The following is a 17,425-nucleotide window of genomic DNA, read 5'->3' as shown; positions in this document are numbered from 1 at the left end:
TGGTAGAAACGGGTTCCTGACTCCTAACATTCAACTGGGCGGTGATTTGATTCACAGTAGCCCGTCGAGCGCCCAGTACGGTTCTGAGAAGGCGACCTGATGTCCGTTCGTTAAACACCTACACTCTTCCCGTGCGCCTGTTTACGCGGGTGGTAACATTCTCTCTGCAATACTGAAGATCCACCCTCGACACTGTTAACCTCGGAAACCCGAATTCGCGTTTACTCTCCACAATGCTACGACCCATGCACCGTTGATCATCCCACGTTCAACGTCAATTAACTCGCGACGTGTTGTCATCTTCATGACACTGGTGTCTGTGACAGACTGCTCAGCTACGCCGGAGCTAGCCGCAACACTCAGGGGTCATACATGGCACATTTTCTAATGGGACACCCCTTCCCCTGACTTTTGGACACTCAGTGTAATCCATTGCATGGCAAAAATAGAACGGGCGGGCTCTACGGAAAAATATTCTTGGCAATTTCTTTAACTGAAAATCGCAAAAAAATGTTCCAATTGTTGTAGCTCTTCCTAGCACGGAAAGAGATGTGAAACCCTTTTCGAGCTTACCATTTTATTTTTCCAAATTTAAAGTCATTTGCATGATTTTAATGAATTATTGGGAATTTTACTCCTTTTTAGCTCTTTAAACTGAAATGCATGCGAATTGCAAAATACAAACTCACGTAAGGCAGAAGCTCAACTGGCGCCATGCCCGACACAATGAGAAGATAACGAATGATGACCTTAAGATTATTCGGCCAACATGAGCAGAGCGTTGCCCATACTTCCTCCGTCTCCTTGGGGTGTTCGTCGGAGAACTGGAACAAAAGAATTTCAGCAAATAATAATAATAATAATAATAATAATAATAATAATAATAATAATAATAATAATAATAATAATACATTTATGTCACCATTGGACCGTATAGCTGTGAGACTGCGAGAAAATTCATAATAATGTTGCTGCTACTGTCCATAGTGACCTATATATCTACGTTCATGGCTGAACGCCATACACTGTAAATCTGTTTAGACAAAAAAACATATTTACATTTCATCAAAGTTAGCATTTAATTATTCAAAATACAAGTAAATTTCAATATGATTCTGGTCTCTAGGCTTACCAACTTAACATCGACAGAAACTTAAGATAATATCCTTCAAAACTGCAAGATATGGGATCGAGCTTGTTTTCTCTGCCTCAAATAGTTTACGAAGACGAAACTGTAGTGAAGGCAAACAAACAAACAAACAAACAAACAAACAAAAACTACCTCTCTTAACCTCGTTTATTGATTTCCTGCAATAAAACAAGCTCTTTACGAGACACTGTTAATTAACAGGTTTTCCACAACGTCATAATGGCCTCCGCACATTCCGGACATCATTTCTTACGAGGTCGTCCTTAAAGTTTTCCCTAAGGATAACAAGACAAAATAATGAGCTGCTTATTATTTATGAACATTTTCCAAGCTTTTATGGATTCTTCTTTCCTATGCAAGCTAAGCAGAAGAACAGATAGTACACTAAACTCAAACAGGTATACCGCGCTGAGTGGCTCAGACGGTTGAGGCGCTGGCCTTCTGATCCCAATTTGGCAGGTTCGACCATGACTCAGTCTGGTTGTATTTGAAGGTGCTCAAGTACGTCAGACTCGTATCAGTAGATTTATTGGCACGTAAAAGAACTCCTGTGGGACTCAATGTCTGCCCCTCGATTATCAGACAGCTATACAGTGGTCTGTTTCGGTCTTAGCTGGTCTTCTCACAGCTTTCTTCTAGAATGGTGTTGAGGGATGCACTGAAAATATGTTAAGTACGAATTTTAAGTCCGAGATATCCAGCTGTGGGAATACGTTGTTGTAACTGGTTCCTTCAATGGGTAAACGGAGGCCAGTTAAGCCCTGAATTAGCACTGTTTAGTGATAAGGTGTGATTTATTTGCGTGGCGTGTAAATTCGCAAAATAATCGGCAATGAACACGTGAGAACCCAAGTGTGCAGTATATCACGAACCTTCCTCCAACCCGAATCCAAAAATTGGTAACAACAATCATATTGTCAAACTTCGAATAGTATACTGAATTAATTCTTAGCGAGTTTAACGGTGCTGCTAGTTGAAGACGAAAGGAGTGTCAAAGTGAGAAATCGTTTTAAATAAATTCAAGATTATGGGTTCAATGTCAATTATAAAGGCCACAAAACGACTGATAGTAAACCCATTAGTGTTCTGTTGCAACAAATAGCGATCACTGTTTGAGTTTGCATCAGTTCTAAATATATCTCGATCACATTATTTCTAAAGTAAACTGTTGTGTAGTATTGATGTGATATTCTACAGTGTAAGGGACAGTCAAATGAAAATGGGTCACCTGCCAAAATGTCCGCCTACGAAGCGTAACGATTAGTGCTATTAGCTGCCGTCCTCGAGGGCCCAGGTTCGATTCCCAGTAATGCAAGAGATTTAAGAATGGCAGGAGGGCTGGTATGTGGTTAAAATGGTACATACAGCTCACCTCCATTGGGGGTGTACCTGAAAAGAGCTGCACCAACTCGGGATGAAGACATGAGTTTACTTTACTTTACCGACTTTACCTGCCAGAAAGTACAGCAGAACATTTCGCATCTCAAAAAAATCACAAGAACTGTTAAAGAAATTATCCCGAAGAGACGGTCAATCGCATTCTTGTAAAAGCTGGCGGGCTGTACTCAGTCATACACGTCGTCGGCCGATGCAAACCGATGTCTACGACTGTCTTTCTTCGACTCCCAAAAGATGTGAAATCTCACGGGGAGAGATCTCGGCTGTAGAAAGGTTGCTGAACAGTTTTCGACTCAAAACTTTGAAACATATAAACATATTCCACACAGACCAGGCGGGCGTTGTCATGAAGAAGAATCCCATTCGATGGCACGCCTCGGTTTCTGCAACGTGTCTTCATGACGCTGAGCATCGATTGTGGCCCTAGGCTCGAGCTGAAGACAGATATTACGTGTATGACTGGGTATAGCCCACCAGCTTTTCCAGGAATGGAATGACCGTCTCATCACCAAGTGGAATAAATATCTTAATAGTTTTGGGGATTACCTTTGAGGAACGAAATGTTGTACTATATTTTTGGCAGGTTTCATTTGACTTTGAGAGTGTCTACATACAATATATGGTACAAAACACAACTATTGTTAAATCATAATTTCTATGTTAAAATCGCTCCAATATCTATTTTAGAAAGTTCACTTTATGTTTTATTGTTAGTATAAGGTTGTAGAATTGTTACTGACCTCTCCCACAGCGCAGTGGCCACTGAAGTTGCCATCAGATTTCATCATCTTCCCAAAACCGAAGTTTTACTTGCCTTTTTGTTGCTATTTTCCCCTCTATACAAATAATACCCTTTTTTCGAGACATAAGTTCGAAATTATAAATAAATAACTTTGAGCATTAATGCGTTAACAGACGAAAAGCTTCAGGAAATTCGCGGAGCTGCATTAATGAATGCAGTGCGCAATGTTTTTAGACGTAAAATAATTAATTTAGATTTGCGGTCATCTCGTTCTCCCGATTTAACACCTAGTGACTTCAACGTGCGAGATGGTTTAAAAGATAAAGAGTACTGAAGTAGCCCTTCCACAGCAGAACTAAAAAGAATTCACTCGTACTGGAATTTTGAAAATGTCAACAGTCGAATTGCAGAGGGTAAACCAGAATATAATATTACGTTACAACACTTGTCTGACACAGGCTAATAGACAAAGTTTCCAGTGCTTACTGCTTATTTTTGTTTGATGAATTTGTTCAGAATGATAGTTTTCACTACAGGTATGCACTCAAGGTGGGTGAGACATGGCGCTCTAGTACACTCGCGAGCAAGACGGAGATGAGACAAATTCACCCGTACCGTAGTATTTTTAATTCCTTGTTCTCTTGTGTCGCCAGCGTCTTTTGGAGCGTCAGTAGTTATCCCAATTTTCTTCTTGCGCTTCATAGGTTTCTTCAATTTCAGTCCCATTTGGCACATCAGTGGATTATGGTCAGATGGAACGTCAGCTCCTGGAAGTTCTGACTCAGATACCGCTATTTCTGAATCCTTTGTTTATTGAAATAAAATCTACTTGATGTCTGGCTAGACTATTCGCATCATTTGCAGGTGACTTCAGAATGTAAAGTCTTCGAGATAGCAGTACGAATCCCGTTTTAATGACAAGATCTTCTTCTCGACAAAACTAAATTAGACGTTCACCAGGCTCATTTTTCTCTCCAAGGCCCTGTTCGTCAACAATATCTTCCACACTTCCTTTAATATCTTGGCGATGAAATCACTCACAACGTCGCACAGTTCGTTCCTCTTGGAGCATCTGAGGGCTTTGTGTATGAAGTAAAACTCCTCATCAGGCTGTGGGTAAATAAGATCTGAATGATGATCGCGTTCAAGGGCTTGCCTGGAAGCTTAACTATCAGCACTCTATCCGAAAGAGGCAGTACGCTGAATACTGAATAAATCCAACTTCGTTCCGTCATTATTACCCGCGTAACACACAATGTGATCCCACACACAGCCAGGCCATTCCCATTATGTCTACGTTTTGGGCGTGTCATTTCCTGGAAAGTATTGTGGATTTTACCTTCTAAAAACACGCTTCCTATATAAACCCGGGATTCTTCGCATCCTACGACCACTTAAGGCCTGCCGGGGACTGAGGGCCATGGTGTTATGTTTCTCAACCGTGCTGACTGTCCTGGGAATGAAATAATGCAATGGTTTTCCGCTGTCTTCTACTTCGCAGCACTACGTTTGTTTCGCTCCTCCAGCGCCGGATCCTCTTTCGGTGTGCGAGATCGCCTTCTGCCCAAGGCCAGTTCTGTTGAAGCTGCTGCCCTCCAGCAAGGTGGATTCCAGCGGAATTTACTCCACCAAGCGACCATCATCCTCTCCTATAGGATACTCTTCTACCCGAAACCGTTAGCCCTCCTAGGAGAGTCAGGGTAATTAACCACCGCCTGACGTTCGCCGTTGAGGCACTGGCTGCATGGTCTGCTTTATTACCATACCAGGGTAACCTGGCATACCTCGTAAGTAAATTAAGTTGTAAATACGCTGTTACCAGTGTATTTGTTATGATCAGTTGGATATTACTGTACATACTAGTGTTTATCTCCGACTCGTTCGCTGAACGGTCAGCGTACTGGCCTTCGGTTCAAAGGGTCCCGGGTTCGATTCCCGGCTGGGTCGGGGATGTTAACCTTCATTGGTTAATTCGAACAGCTCGGTGGCTAGGGGTTTGTGCTGGCTCCAACATCCCTGCAACTCACACACCACACATAACACTATCCTCCACCACGATAACACGCAGTTACCTACACATGGCAAATGCCGCCACTTATCATCGGAGGGTCTGCCTTACAAGGACTGCACCCGGCTAGAAATAGCCACACGAAATTAATTAACTAGTGTTTATTCTCGAATGATATCAGAATCACAGTATATCTCCACATGCATTTTCAAGTCTTCAAATATGTATCTTCTCCTGTTGTCACGTAACACTGTATTGTATCATGAGAAACTCTGTTTAATTTCAAAAAACGTCATGCGAACGTTCCTAAACAGAGTCGAGTCACTGCAACTGAACTGCGTTCACAACAGCTTTACCAGTGAGTATAAAGTCACTAATTTTGTACTTTGTTTGAAACCCACCATTCACATTCAACACTTTATAAAGTTTGTTCTTCATCAAAACGGCCATGCTACGCTCTGCTCGTCCCATCTCAGCTTCTACACTTTTTCAGTATCCTCATACTTTCACAGAGTTGTACACCAATTCCTGCAAGGCTCGAAATTGTTTTGGTGAAATCCCTCATAGTTTCATGATGATGATGCTTGTTGTTTAAAGGCGCCTAACATCTAGGTCATCTGCCCCAGCCCCTCATAGTTTGACTTGATGATAGTTATATTTCCCAACAGGTTATTCAAAAAACAGTTCTTGGGCAATTTATATGGAAGACGCTTCACGGCTATCAAAATTAGATACAACTTCCGTTACATCTTCGTAGTTTTCGTAATAATTCAACTTCATCGAGCCATGTATTCCGACGACTAAGTTTTGGATGGGGTAGGGGAAGGACAGATATCTTCTTCACGTTTGATATCAACCAATAAACAACCGGAGTCATGAGTTAGGCAAGTTGTGTGTGCCATCGGAGGATACAAAATCTTTAGAAAGTTTTTAGCCTTTTATCATGTACGATGGAGCGTCAGTTAAAAAGAGTAAGATGTGTTCCTACTTCACCATTCCGTAACAGTTTCACAGCGTTGTCGAAAAGGATCAGAATAGTAGATCTGTATTTAGAACAGTCGCTCAGGTGGCAGATTCCCTATCTGTTATTTTCCTCGCCTTTTCTTAAATGATTGAAAAGATTTTGGAATTTTATTGAACATATCTCTTGGTAAATTATTCCAGTCCCTAACTCTCCTCTTCCTATAAACGAACATCTGCTCGATTTTTCCCTCTTGAGTTCCAACATAATCTTCATATCTTCATATTGTGATCTCCCCACTGACAGTTCGAAACACATCACGTAGTCAAGCAGCTCGTCTCCTTTCTTCCAAGTCTTCCCAGCCCAAATTTTACAACATTTTCGCAACGCTACTCTTATCAAAAACCACCCATAACAAATCGAGCTGCTTTTCTTTGGATTTTTCCAGTTCTCGAATCAAATAATCCTGGCGAGGTTCCCATACACTGGAACCATACTTTAATTGAGCTGGAAGTTCCTTATGGAGATCACTGTAAGTAGGTATCTAGGTGTTAATATAAGGAAAGATCTTCATTGGGGTAATCACGTAAACGGAATTGTAAATAGTAGAAGGATACAGATCTCTGCACTTGGTTATGAGAGTATTTAGGGGTTGTAGTAAGGATGTAAAGGAGAGCGCATGTAAGTCTCTGGTAAGAAAAACGGATACGATCGCGATGTCAACAATCACGTAAAACTACAAGGGTGCTAGCTTGCTTGCTTACTTAGTAATATGGCCATCATTTTTTTTTTTTGAAAATAAGTCGCGATTATTTTATTTTATGTGTAGTGTGCATTTTCCAATATAAATGTTGCCAAACGTCTTATTATATATTCTACGTATATTATTATGTTTGTTTGAGGACTTCTCTTTGAAAATCGCCACCTTACCCTGGCCATACCGAACAAAGAGCCAGGTATCCCTGTAGAAAGTTCACCGCAGTAAACGTTGTTTCTATCCCCATCGTTATCCTTGTAGATGTGTTTTAGGATAACATAATTAAATGTTCAGGGAATGCTATTTGCCTGAAGAAAATTCTGAGCGCACGGCCGCTGGTTGTCTCAATTTTCAAATGGGAGCCCGGAAGATTTTATTGCCTCCGGAGCGTGTCTCATTAAGAATGTAGGACATAGCTCGTCTTCGTCAGGGACAGCTATTAAATTCCTTTGTCAGCAGCGGACTGGCGAGATGCCATCTGACAGTATAGCGGGTTGAGAAGTACAACAATATGAAAATACCTTAATTAGCCACGCTAGAACCTAGGATTTCAAGCGTACTCTTTTAGGGACGAAAGCAAGAATTGTCGTCAGAGCTGTTGATTACCTGACGAAAATCGGAACGTGCATTATATTAGATTCTAATACTAAATGACGAAGAAGTCATGTTTACTACTTATTTTTCGATTCAAAACTGCTTATATATATATATATATATACTAGCAAATGTACCCGTGCTTCGCTACGGTACTCTACATTGTATACGGATATCGAAGTAAATTACTGCACATGAAGTGAATAAGATTTTTAAATTGGGTGTGCCTTGGCTTTATTCGTGAAACAGCATTGTGAAATCCACAGACGTTCTTTCCAATGAAAGTGTGATTTGCGGGCTTGCAATGATAATGGCAACTCCACTTGTCTACTGCAATTCACAAAGAAATTGGTATTATTCATTTAACGCCAGGCCCCATTGCCTAGTGCGAGGCCAAAATCGATCTGGGGAGGTTTCTTTACAATGGCAGATCCCATTTCCTACTTTCAGATAGATAACAGTTGAGGAACTTTTAATATATTTGCAAGGACCTTCCTTACTGCCAGTCAAAAGTGAGTTGCGTTTTTATCATTATAATGGCAGACGTATTTTCTAATGCCAGTCAGCTTACTGCCAGTCACACCGAGTTGGTGAGTTTCCATTATAATAGCAGGCCACTATGCTTAACGTCAGTCATATTTTAGATGGGTAAATAAGGGAGAGGATACGACAAAATGTCATAGGACCAAAGAAGTAGATCACTCCAAATTGAAGGGAGATTTTGCCATCCGTTTTGTGATACGACTTACCGTTTAGCCACCAAATAGCTCAAAAGGAATGTCTGCACAGTTATTAAAATTGCCTCCATATTTCGATATCTTAGGGGGTAAAAAGTGAAAAATTTGAACATCTTGGAATTTTTCCGTCGGTTAGGGACCGAAAGCTATAATTTCACCAAATTTCAATTTTCTACCTCCTCTGGCAGGTTGTGCCGACATCTTGATTTGGGGGGACGGGGGATAAAAATTAGGAAATTTCCGAAAATTTTTAGGCCTACGAAACCTATAGGTTGTCGTTTTGGATAAATTATACGACTGCGTTCTTATGCTGAGCCAAAAATTTGAGGCCCCCAGCGTGCCCCCTTGAGGGAATTTTGAGAATTTTCGATTTTTCTACGGATCCTGGGGTCATCAGCTTCTCCCGTACCAAGTTTCAAATTTCGGAGATTTCTGGAAGTGCCTCATTAATTCACGTATTTTTTCATTTTTAAATGTTTATATATACATCGCTCCAGACCGACTTGCTTTTATATATATGTAGATGACGGATAAGCATGAGCACGTTGAAAAGTGCAGGGTTCCACTTCGAGATTCATAACTCCTAAACGGTGCATGATATTAACAGACGGTTTGCGCCATCAGGCGCCTCATTTATCGCTCTACATGCTGATTTCTATACCATTTCCTCGTATCGCCCCTATTTGTGGGTAAATTGAGTTCAAAATTTGAATAGGGTGAAATTTGGGTAAATTTGTAACGTTTTACATTACTTTTTGCCTACTTATGAATAAGCTAGAATCATGAAATTTGGTCCACATATGGCCCTTGATTGTGCCAATGTGCGAAACCAACTTGATGTTCCTATCGTTCATATAATTGTGTCAAACAATGAAATATACTTGTAAAAATCACCAAATTTACGAAGAATCCAGAAATACGGCCAAATCTAACGTATAAGGCAGAGAGATACGACAAAATGTCATAGGACCAAAGTTGTAGATCACTCCGAATTGAAGTGAGATTGTGCCATCCGTTTTGTGATACGACTTACCGGTGTTTTTATTTTTCAATTTTTTTTTTGCTAGTTGCTTTACGTCGCTCCGCCACATATAGGTCTTATGTCGACGATGGGACAGGGTAGGGATAGGAGTGGGAAGGAAGCGGCCGTGGCATTAATTAAGGTACAGCCCCAGCATTTGCCTGGTGTGAAAATGGGAAACCACGGAAAACCATTTTCAGGGCTGCCGACAGTGGGATTCGAACCTACTATCTCCCGAATACTGGATACTGACTTACCGTTTAGCCAACAAATTGCTCAAAAGGAATGCCTGCACAGTCATTAAAATTGCCTCCATATTTCTATATCTTTGGGGGATAAAAGTGAAAAATTTGCACATCTTGGAATTTTTCCGTCGGGTAGGGACCAAAAGCTATAATTTTACCAAATTTCAATTTTTCTACCACGTCTGGCAGGTTGTGCCACCATCTTGATTTGGGGGGACGGGGGATAAAAGTGAGGAAATTCCCGAAAATTTTTAAGCCTAAGCCCAGCTTGCCCCCTTGAGGGAATTCTGAGAATTTTCGGTTTTTCTAGGGATCCTTCTCCCGTACCAAGTTTCAAATTTCGGAGATTTCTGGAAGTGCCTCATTAATTCACGTCTTTTTTCATTTTTAAATATTTATATATACATCGCTCCAGACCGACTTGCTTTTATATATATAGATAGATGACGGATAAGCATGAGCACGTTGAAAAGTGCAGACTTCCACTTCGAGATTCATAACTCCTAAACGGTGCATAATATTAACAAACGGTTTGCGCCATCAGACGCCTCATTTATCGCTCTACATGTTGGTTTCCAAACCATTTCCTGGTATCTCCTCTATTTACTGTGTAAATTCAGTTAAAATTTGAATAGGGTGAAATTTGGGTAAATTTATAACATTTTACATTACTTTTTGCCTACTTATGTATAAGCTAGAATCATGAAATTTGGTCCACATATGGCTCTTGATCGTGACAATGTGCAGACCCAACGTGATGATCCTATCATTCATATAATTGTGTCAAACAATGATATATAATTGCAAAAATCACCAAATTTACGAACAATCCAGAAATACGGCCAAATCTAACATATAAGGGAGAGAGATACGACAAAATGTCATAGGATCAAAGTTGTAGATCACTCCAAATTGAAGTGAGATTGTGCCATCCGTTTTGTGATACGACTTACCGTTTAGCCAACAAATAGCTCAAAAGGAATGTCTGCACAGTCATTAAAATTGCCTCTATATTTCGATATCTTTGGGGGTGAAAAGTGAAAAATTTGAACATCTTATAATTTTTCCGTCGGTTAGGGATCGAAAGCTATAATTTCACCAAATTTCAATTTTCTACGTCGTCTGGTATGTTGTGCCGCCATCTTGATTTGGGGGACGGGGGATAAAAATTAGGAAATTCCCAAAAATTTTCAAGCCTACGAAACCTATAGGTTGTCGTTTTGGATAAATTATACGACTGCGTCCATATGCTGAGCCCAGCGTGCCCCCTTGAGGGAATTTTGAGAATTTTCGATTTTCCTAGGGATCCTGGGGTCATCAGCTTCTCCCGTACCAAGTTTCAAATTTCGGAGATTTCTGGAAGTGCCTCATTAATTCACGTCTTTTTTCATTTTTAAATATTTATATATACATCGCTCCAGACCGACTTGCTTTTATATATATAGATAGATGACGGATAAGCATGAGCACGTTGAAAAGTGCAGACTTCCACTTCGAGATTCATAACTCCTAAACGGTGCATGATATTAACAAACGGTTTGCGCCATCAGACGCCTCATTTATCGCTCTATATGTTGGTTTCAGAACCATTTCCTAGTATCTCCTCTATTTAGTGTGTAAATTCAGTTAAAATTTGAATAGGGTGAAATTTGGGTAAATTTATAACATTTTACATTACTTTTTGCCTACTTATGTATAAGCTAGAATCATGAAATTTGGTCCACATATGGCCCTTGATCGAGCCAATGTGCAGACCCAATTTTATGATCCTATCATTCATATAAGCGTGTCAAACAATGATATATACTTACAAAAATCACCAAATTTACGAACAATCCAGAAATACGGCCAGATCTAACGTATAAGGGAGAGAGATACGACAAAATGTAATAGGACCAAAGTTGTAGATCACTCCGAATCGAAGTGAGATTGTGCCATTCGTTTTGTGATACGACTTACCGTTTAGCCAACAAATAGCTCAAAAGGAATGTCTGCTCAGTCATTAAAATTGCCTCCATATTTCGATATCTTTTGGGGGTAAAAAGTGAAAAATTTGAACATCTTGGAATTTTTCCGTCGGTTAGGGACCGAAAGCTATAATTTCACCAAATTTCAATTTTCCACCTCGTCTGGTATGTTGTGCCGCCATCTTGATTTGGGGGGACGGGGAAATTCCCGAAAATTTTCAAGCCTACGAAACCTGTAGGTTGTCGTTTTGGGTAAATTATACGACCGCGTCCATATGTTGAGCCCAGCTTGCCCCCTTGAGGGAATTTTGAGAATTTTCGATTTTTCTAGGGATCCTGTGGTCATCAGCTTCTCCCGTACTAAGTTTCAAATTTCGGAGATTTCTGGAAGTGCCTCATTAATTCACGTCTTTTTTCATTTTTAAATATTATATATACGTCGCTCCAGACCGACTTGCTTTATTTATATATAGAAGTAAGCATTTAACGTCAATCACGCACGTGGCAGAGTTTATGCAAACACCGGCACTTCATCGCTAGACGCAAAAAGACGTTTAAACCTACACTTCAGATTGAAATGTCAGGACAGAGAAATATACAGAGCTAACAGATTGAGACTGGAGAGCGGTGAGACCTGGACAGGAAATCCTGTCTGATAAGGCTTAATTGTAGCTATCCCAGAGGGGATTTCCACTTGATCGCTTGCAGATATATAAGGACTGCACGACAATCCCAGACTTGAAAGGGAGCATCACAATGGCAATGTAAAAACAGAAATGGAGAACTCGTTTTTTATTCTCCTTTTCTGTGTTAACGGGATAGACCTAACAGTTGAACTATTTTTTATTTCGACTGTGAGTAAAGATTAGTTATTTTGCAAAAGTTGAACTTTCCCTTAAACTGAAGCTGTCTTTTCTCTGGTATAGGCACGTCAGATGAGGGAACATCTGATGGAATTCATGTAAAATGTTAGTTGGAGTTGCTGTGGAATAGCCACTCCAAAATATTGTAATCATATACTGTTGTAACAAAACAAAGTAAGTTGCCATTTCCATGGTATAGACATGTCAAAAGCAGAACAAATGGTAGAATCACATTTAGCAAAAATAACAGCTATTACATTCCTTCGTCAGCAGCGGACAGGCGAGATGCAGTTTTACATTATAGCGGGTTGAGCTATAATGTGAGTGAATGAATGAAGTATTCTTCTCTCTATCAACTGTGGGGAGAGCATTCGTTTACTGTAATCATTAAGAACATGACATTAATAGTTTATAATAAAATACTAAAGGCATTCCAAACAACAAAACGTTACAAAATAATTGGAGTATAATGTACTGATATAATATATCTTTCGCCTTCTCGTGGCTGTCGACCAACATAGATTAACTATCCCATAATCCTTCTTGGCCGTATCTTTAATAATTAATCAAGGACTTTTTAAGTATTTATTCAATTTTGTCACTGAGTCTAGACCTCTTCTGGCATATCCTTACTAATAGCTACACCTGTTTTTACCTTTCTTAGATTTCCTTTCCCACGTTCCTATGATAATATTATATAGCCTTCCTGTTCTCCTCAGTATCTACCGTTCTCTGTTTAATAACTTCTAAGAGTGAGACATTCAAGTTCATTTTCAATTTTATTTTTTATCTTTATAAAGGATATATTGGGTGGGGAAATAAGTTCATCCCATGCAATTACGCATATTCGCCTGATGAAGCAGTACATCTGTTGTACAACAGCTATGTTATTGACTTATATGAAAAGTGTTCTATTGCTGTTACATTATGTTTATTACTGTTTGTTTTCTCTATCTCCTTCCTATATCTTGTGTCAGGTCTCAGACCAATCCTGATCTTACCGCTGGACATCGGATTCCACCTTTCTTCAATAATCCAATTGCATCGATGAGCTCATTTCTTTTGGTGCTAGGCAAAGCGTATAATAGCAATAGCCCTCCTGGAGAGACGAACCGTAAGAAGCCTTCGGTATAAAAATGATGCGATATAGCTCTAAAGAAGTCAGATCTAAAAGGTATGACACTGTATGTTGGTTGCCTGAGATCCAGAATTTGAGAATACCGATCTCGGTGTTAAGTGGTAACAGGGCAACGACCGTTACAGTTCACATTGCCCGTTTTTTGTACTGGTTTCACACCGAAGACTGCGAGAGTATTCGGACACTTGGCAACAACTCCCTGTGTATATCCCAGATCTGGATTCTATCAAACTCTTGTGTTCGTCTACGTGACATATCTAAGCACGATAGAACGTACAAAGACTGATGAATCTGTAGATTAATAAACTTCTACTTGAACGTCAAAACTGAAACGGTAGGTTAATGGCACTAGTATACATATCCTAAACACGTCAATTGTAAACATTCTCAGCTGTGTGAGGTCCGATCGAACTTTGATTCGCGTTTCCTGGTAAATGGGACATGTTATATAAATTCACCCTTTGCACTCGTACGTTGGATATGTTCCAACATAACTTTCTGCTTTGCTTGTATGTCTTCTCCAAACATTTCGTGTGAAAGTAGGCCATCATCGGCATGCTTGCTTTGAGGCGTGAAATACAAAGAGTAAAAGTCAATAAGGGAAGAAAAGTACAAACTCTGTATTTTCGGTGTTTATATAATCATTTCACTTTGAGGTCCATATCAAAACTCTTCAGCCTTAAGACTAGATAAAAAACAACCATATTTTTCAGAATAAATAATACGAGTACAGTTTGTAACCAGCCAAAGTTATTCGACTGCTAAGGGATCTATTCATCAATAGTTTCCCTATATCAGGGATTGCCAAGCGGCAAAGTATACTAGTAACAAAAAATGTAGATACACCAGAAATAACTATGACATTAATTTCAATGGGGAGGAAATGATTTTTTCCCTTTTTAGATAAGTTATAACAGCTGAAGATGTCCGAAAAGAGGATGAAATATGCCCTGTTATATTACTTTTAGTATGTATATGCAATTTTTGTAATTATATGTTGTACTGATGAGGCGGACGTACTTAAAAAGGAAAAATTCATTTTCTCCCAATTTAAGTTAAATAATGATCAATACGGATCATGAACATGACGTTTATAACTTGCAGTATTACATTGATGTCAACAACGGAAATTAATTTTGGTAGAGGTAACTTGAATAAAAATGAACAAAGGTATAAAATGAAAAATGCCTGGAGGTACAAAGTTATTTTCATCGCGCGTAACGAACCATGCTCGAACATTCTGCAAACAGTCCAGTTAAGTTCCCTGATAAAATATTGCTAATTTGGTTCACGACCTTCCTGACCTTCCCCAATCTCATAAAAATGCCTATTCAGAAGTATCGTACCCATAAACCTTAGAACGTTAGTAGATATGATGAAGTTTTATTAGTATTGGATACAACTTCTACGATGAACTCTCCTGATGGGCAACGACAATCTGCTCAATAGCGCACAGAAAACAGCGGTTAGCAGTTAGTGCCGTAGTAGAGGATGGCTGCACATCTTCTACCATCTTTCATGGATGTCGAAGGTAGGGTTAAATCCCACTACCTCTCGAATACAGGTTTACAGCTATACGACGTTTACCTGGTAGCCAAACCGCTTGGTACTTACGTAAAACTTTTAACTTTTAACTTAAAACAATGGATTGTATTATATATTTCTCTCCTCGTCGATTCAATTGCAAATGATTGATGCATATCAACTTTTCATTTATTTATTCTTTTAAATGGGAGGAAAATAATAAATGTACGAAAGCTGGTGTCTCTAGAATAAAATAAAAACGTCCGCTGCAGGTAAGTGTAGCCTATTCCTTAAACGCTTTCGGCAAGATTAATCTTATTTTACCAAGCCAGAGAGGAATAAAATTATTACATGGGTTCCTTTTATTCCTGTTCATGATAAAATTAAAAATAATTTTACATAAAGATAAGGAAGGTTATATAGCACTTATTTGTACCCGGGAAATCCGGGAGCCGACGAAACCGCAAGCTAGAAAGAGAAAACGCCGTGAGGTAACACATCAAGGCAACTTTACTGCCAGAGCTATACGGCAGATTGCATAACTGCAAGGCTGCACTCCAGAGAAGCTCGTGAACTGTATGTACGATTAATGCATTGTATACTGAAGTACATAGACTAAAGGAGCTGGGATCTAAGCAAAACTACGAACTAAACAATGAGACAGGTGAACAAAAAGGGATAAATACGGAGCCGAGGCAAAGGGAGATCCTGTATTCATACTAGTTTATTTGTCCGTTAGTCTTTTACAAGCACTTTTGTCCCTTCCAGAACAGGCCAAATCATTCAAACATCAATCACGAAAAATACTTGGCCGGAGAGAGTGTAATACATTATGTACTGGAACAAAACCTAGTGTAAATTCGCGGAGAAAAGAAGGAAAGAGATGTGTCTGAATTCCACAAGAAGAAAACCTCATAGAAGAGCCATTCTAACAGAAATGTCAAAAGATGCAAATACTCACGGACGAAACTTTCAACTCTCAACTTTGATGATGATGATGATGATGATGATAACAATATAATAAAATAATAATAATAATAATAATAATGATAATAATAATAATTGAGTTTAAAAAAACTCCTTAGTTCAGACGGCAGCGCATCGGCCTCTCACCGCTGGGTTCCGTGGTTCAAATCCCGGTCACGAAGGCGGGACAGGTTTTCTCCGTTTTCTCCGGGTACTTACCTACGTTTTTCCTATACTTTTCATTCCAGCAAAACTATCCGATATCACGTCATTTCATCAGTCATTCATTAATCATCGTCCCAATGGAGCGCGGCAGGTTTCGGCAGCCGGCACAGTTCCTTTCATCGCCGCTAGATGGGGCTTCATTCATTTCATTCCTGGCCCGGCGGAACTCGAAACAGGCTCTGAATTTTCATTATTGGGCCTAACTGAAATAAACCAGCTGCGAGGTGTAAGAGTAGCATGTCTGCCTCTTACATGGAGGTCCTGAGTTCTGTTCCTCGCTTGCCCAAGTGTTTTTATCCTCGACGAACGACAGGAGTGCGTGTTAACTTAGCCTCACGACACAAACTGAGAAGTCTGATACGACGGCTGGTCAAGGGAGCCAGTTATAAGGGTGAGGATTCAGTCACGCCGCATGGGCAACAGTCGTCTTGGTATGTCAAAGATCTTAAGAGCTGTATGCGCCGCAGGGAAAATCTCTCATTCATCATTATCATATTATCAGTAACGAAACATATATGGATAAATCGAGAGATAATGTATGGAACAAATATCACAGAAGGAAACACAAAGTCTATACACAGAAACTGACAAGCCATCTATTAGACGCATTTACAATGTACGGTACGGATCCACCATTGATTATATTGGCTTCCTGGTCCCTGACATCACAGCAACAAGCCATCTGCGCCGCGTGATGTTCAATTGTTTTACGTTCGTACGTCCAATCTTTCGAAAATAACCCTCTAGTAACTTTTTGGGATAATGTTAGTAAGTCAGACGGTATAGCAACAACAACAACAACAACAAAAAAAAAACAACAACAACAACAACAACAACAACAACAACAATAATAATAATAATAATAATAATAATAATAATAATAATAATAATAATAATAATAGAGCCAAGGAGCTAGGATTGGATGATCAGTGTAGAAAGCAGCATGAAGTGAAGTACTAGGTCAAACTGTCTTGGAAGGCATGACCAAGCTGCGAAAATCCTGCACCTTAAGACTGTTCTTGAAGGACAACTAACCCTGGTTTCCTCCCTATATTATAAGAACACGGCAGCCAATGCACTGGAGAATCACAGGTATAAAATGTACACGAATAGATCCATTTCGATTGAC

The 17,425-nt window shown here is 39.6% G+C and overlaps 1 protein-coding gene across 2 annotated transcripts in view; it reads right to left on the bottom strand.

Moving 5' to 3' along the window:
* The window catches only part of fry (Protein furry), a 1,574,680-nt gene that overhangs the window by 200,482 nt on the left and 1,356,773 nt on the right, over positions 1-17,425 (bottom strand). For both annotated transcript variants that reach the window (XR_011018272.1, XM_068227610.1), the window contains exon 28: positions 690-824. Coding sequence is in view for 1 of the 2 variants with exons in the window: in XM_068227610.1 (XP_068083711.1) it covers positions 690-824 (135 nt within the window). In the remaining variant the exon portion in view is untranslated. The remainder of the gene's footprint in view (positions 1-689; positions 825-17,425) is intronic.

Source organism: Anabrus simplex, chromosome 5, assembly GCF_040414725.1.
Source record: "Anabrus simplex isolate iqAnaSimp1 chromosome 5, ASM4041472v1, whole genome shotgun sequence".
NCBI lineage: Eukaryota > Metazoa > Arthropoda > Insecta > Orthoptera > Tettigoniidae > Anabrus > Anabrus simplex.
Note: the sequence above shows the minus strand (reverse complement) of the source record. Positions and strands in the feature narration are given on the sequence as shown.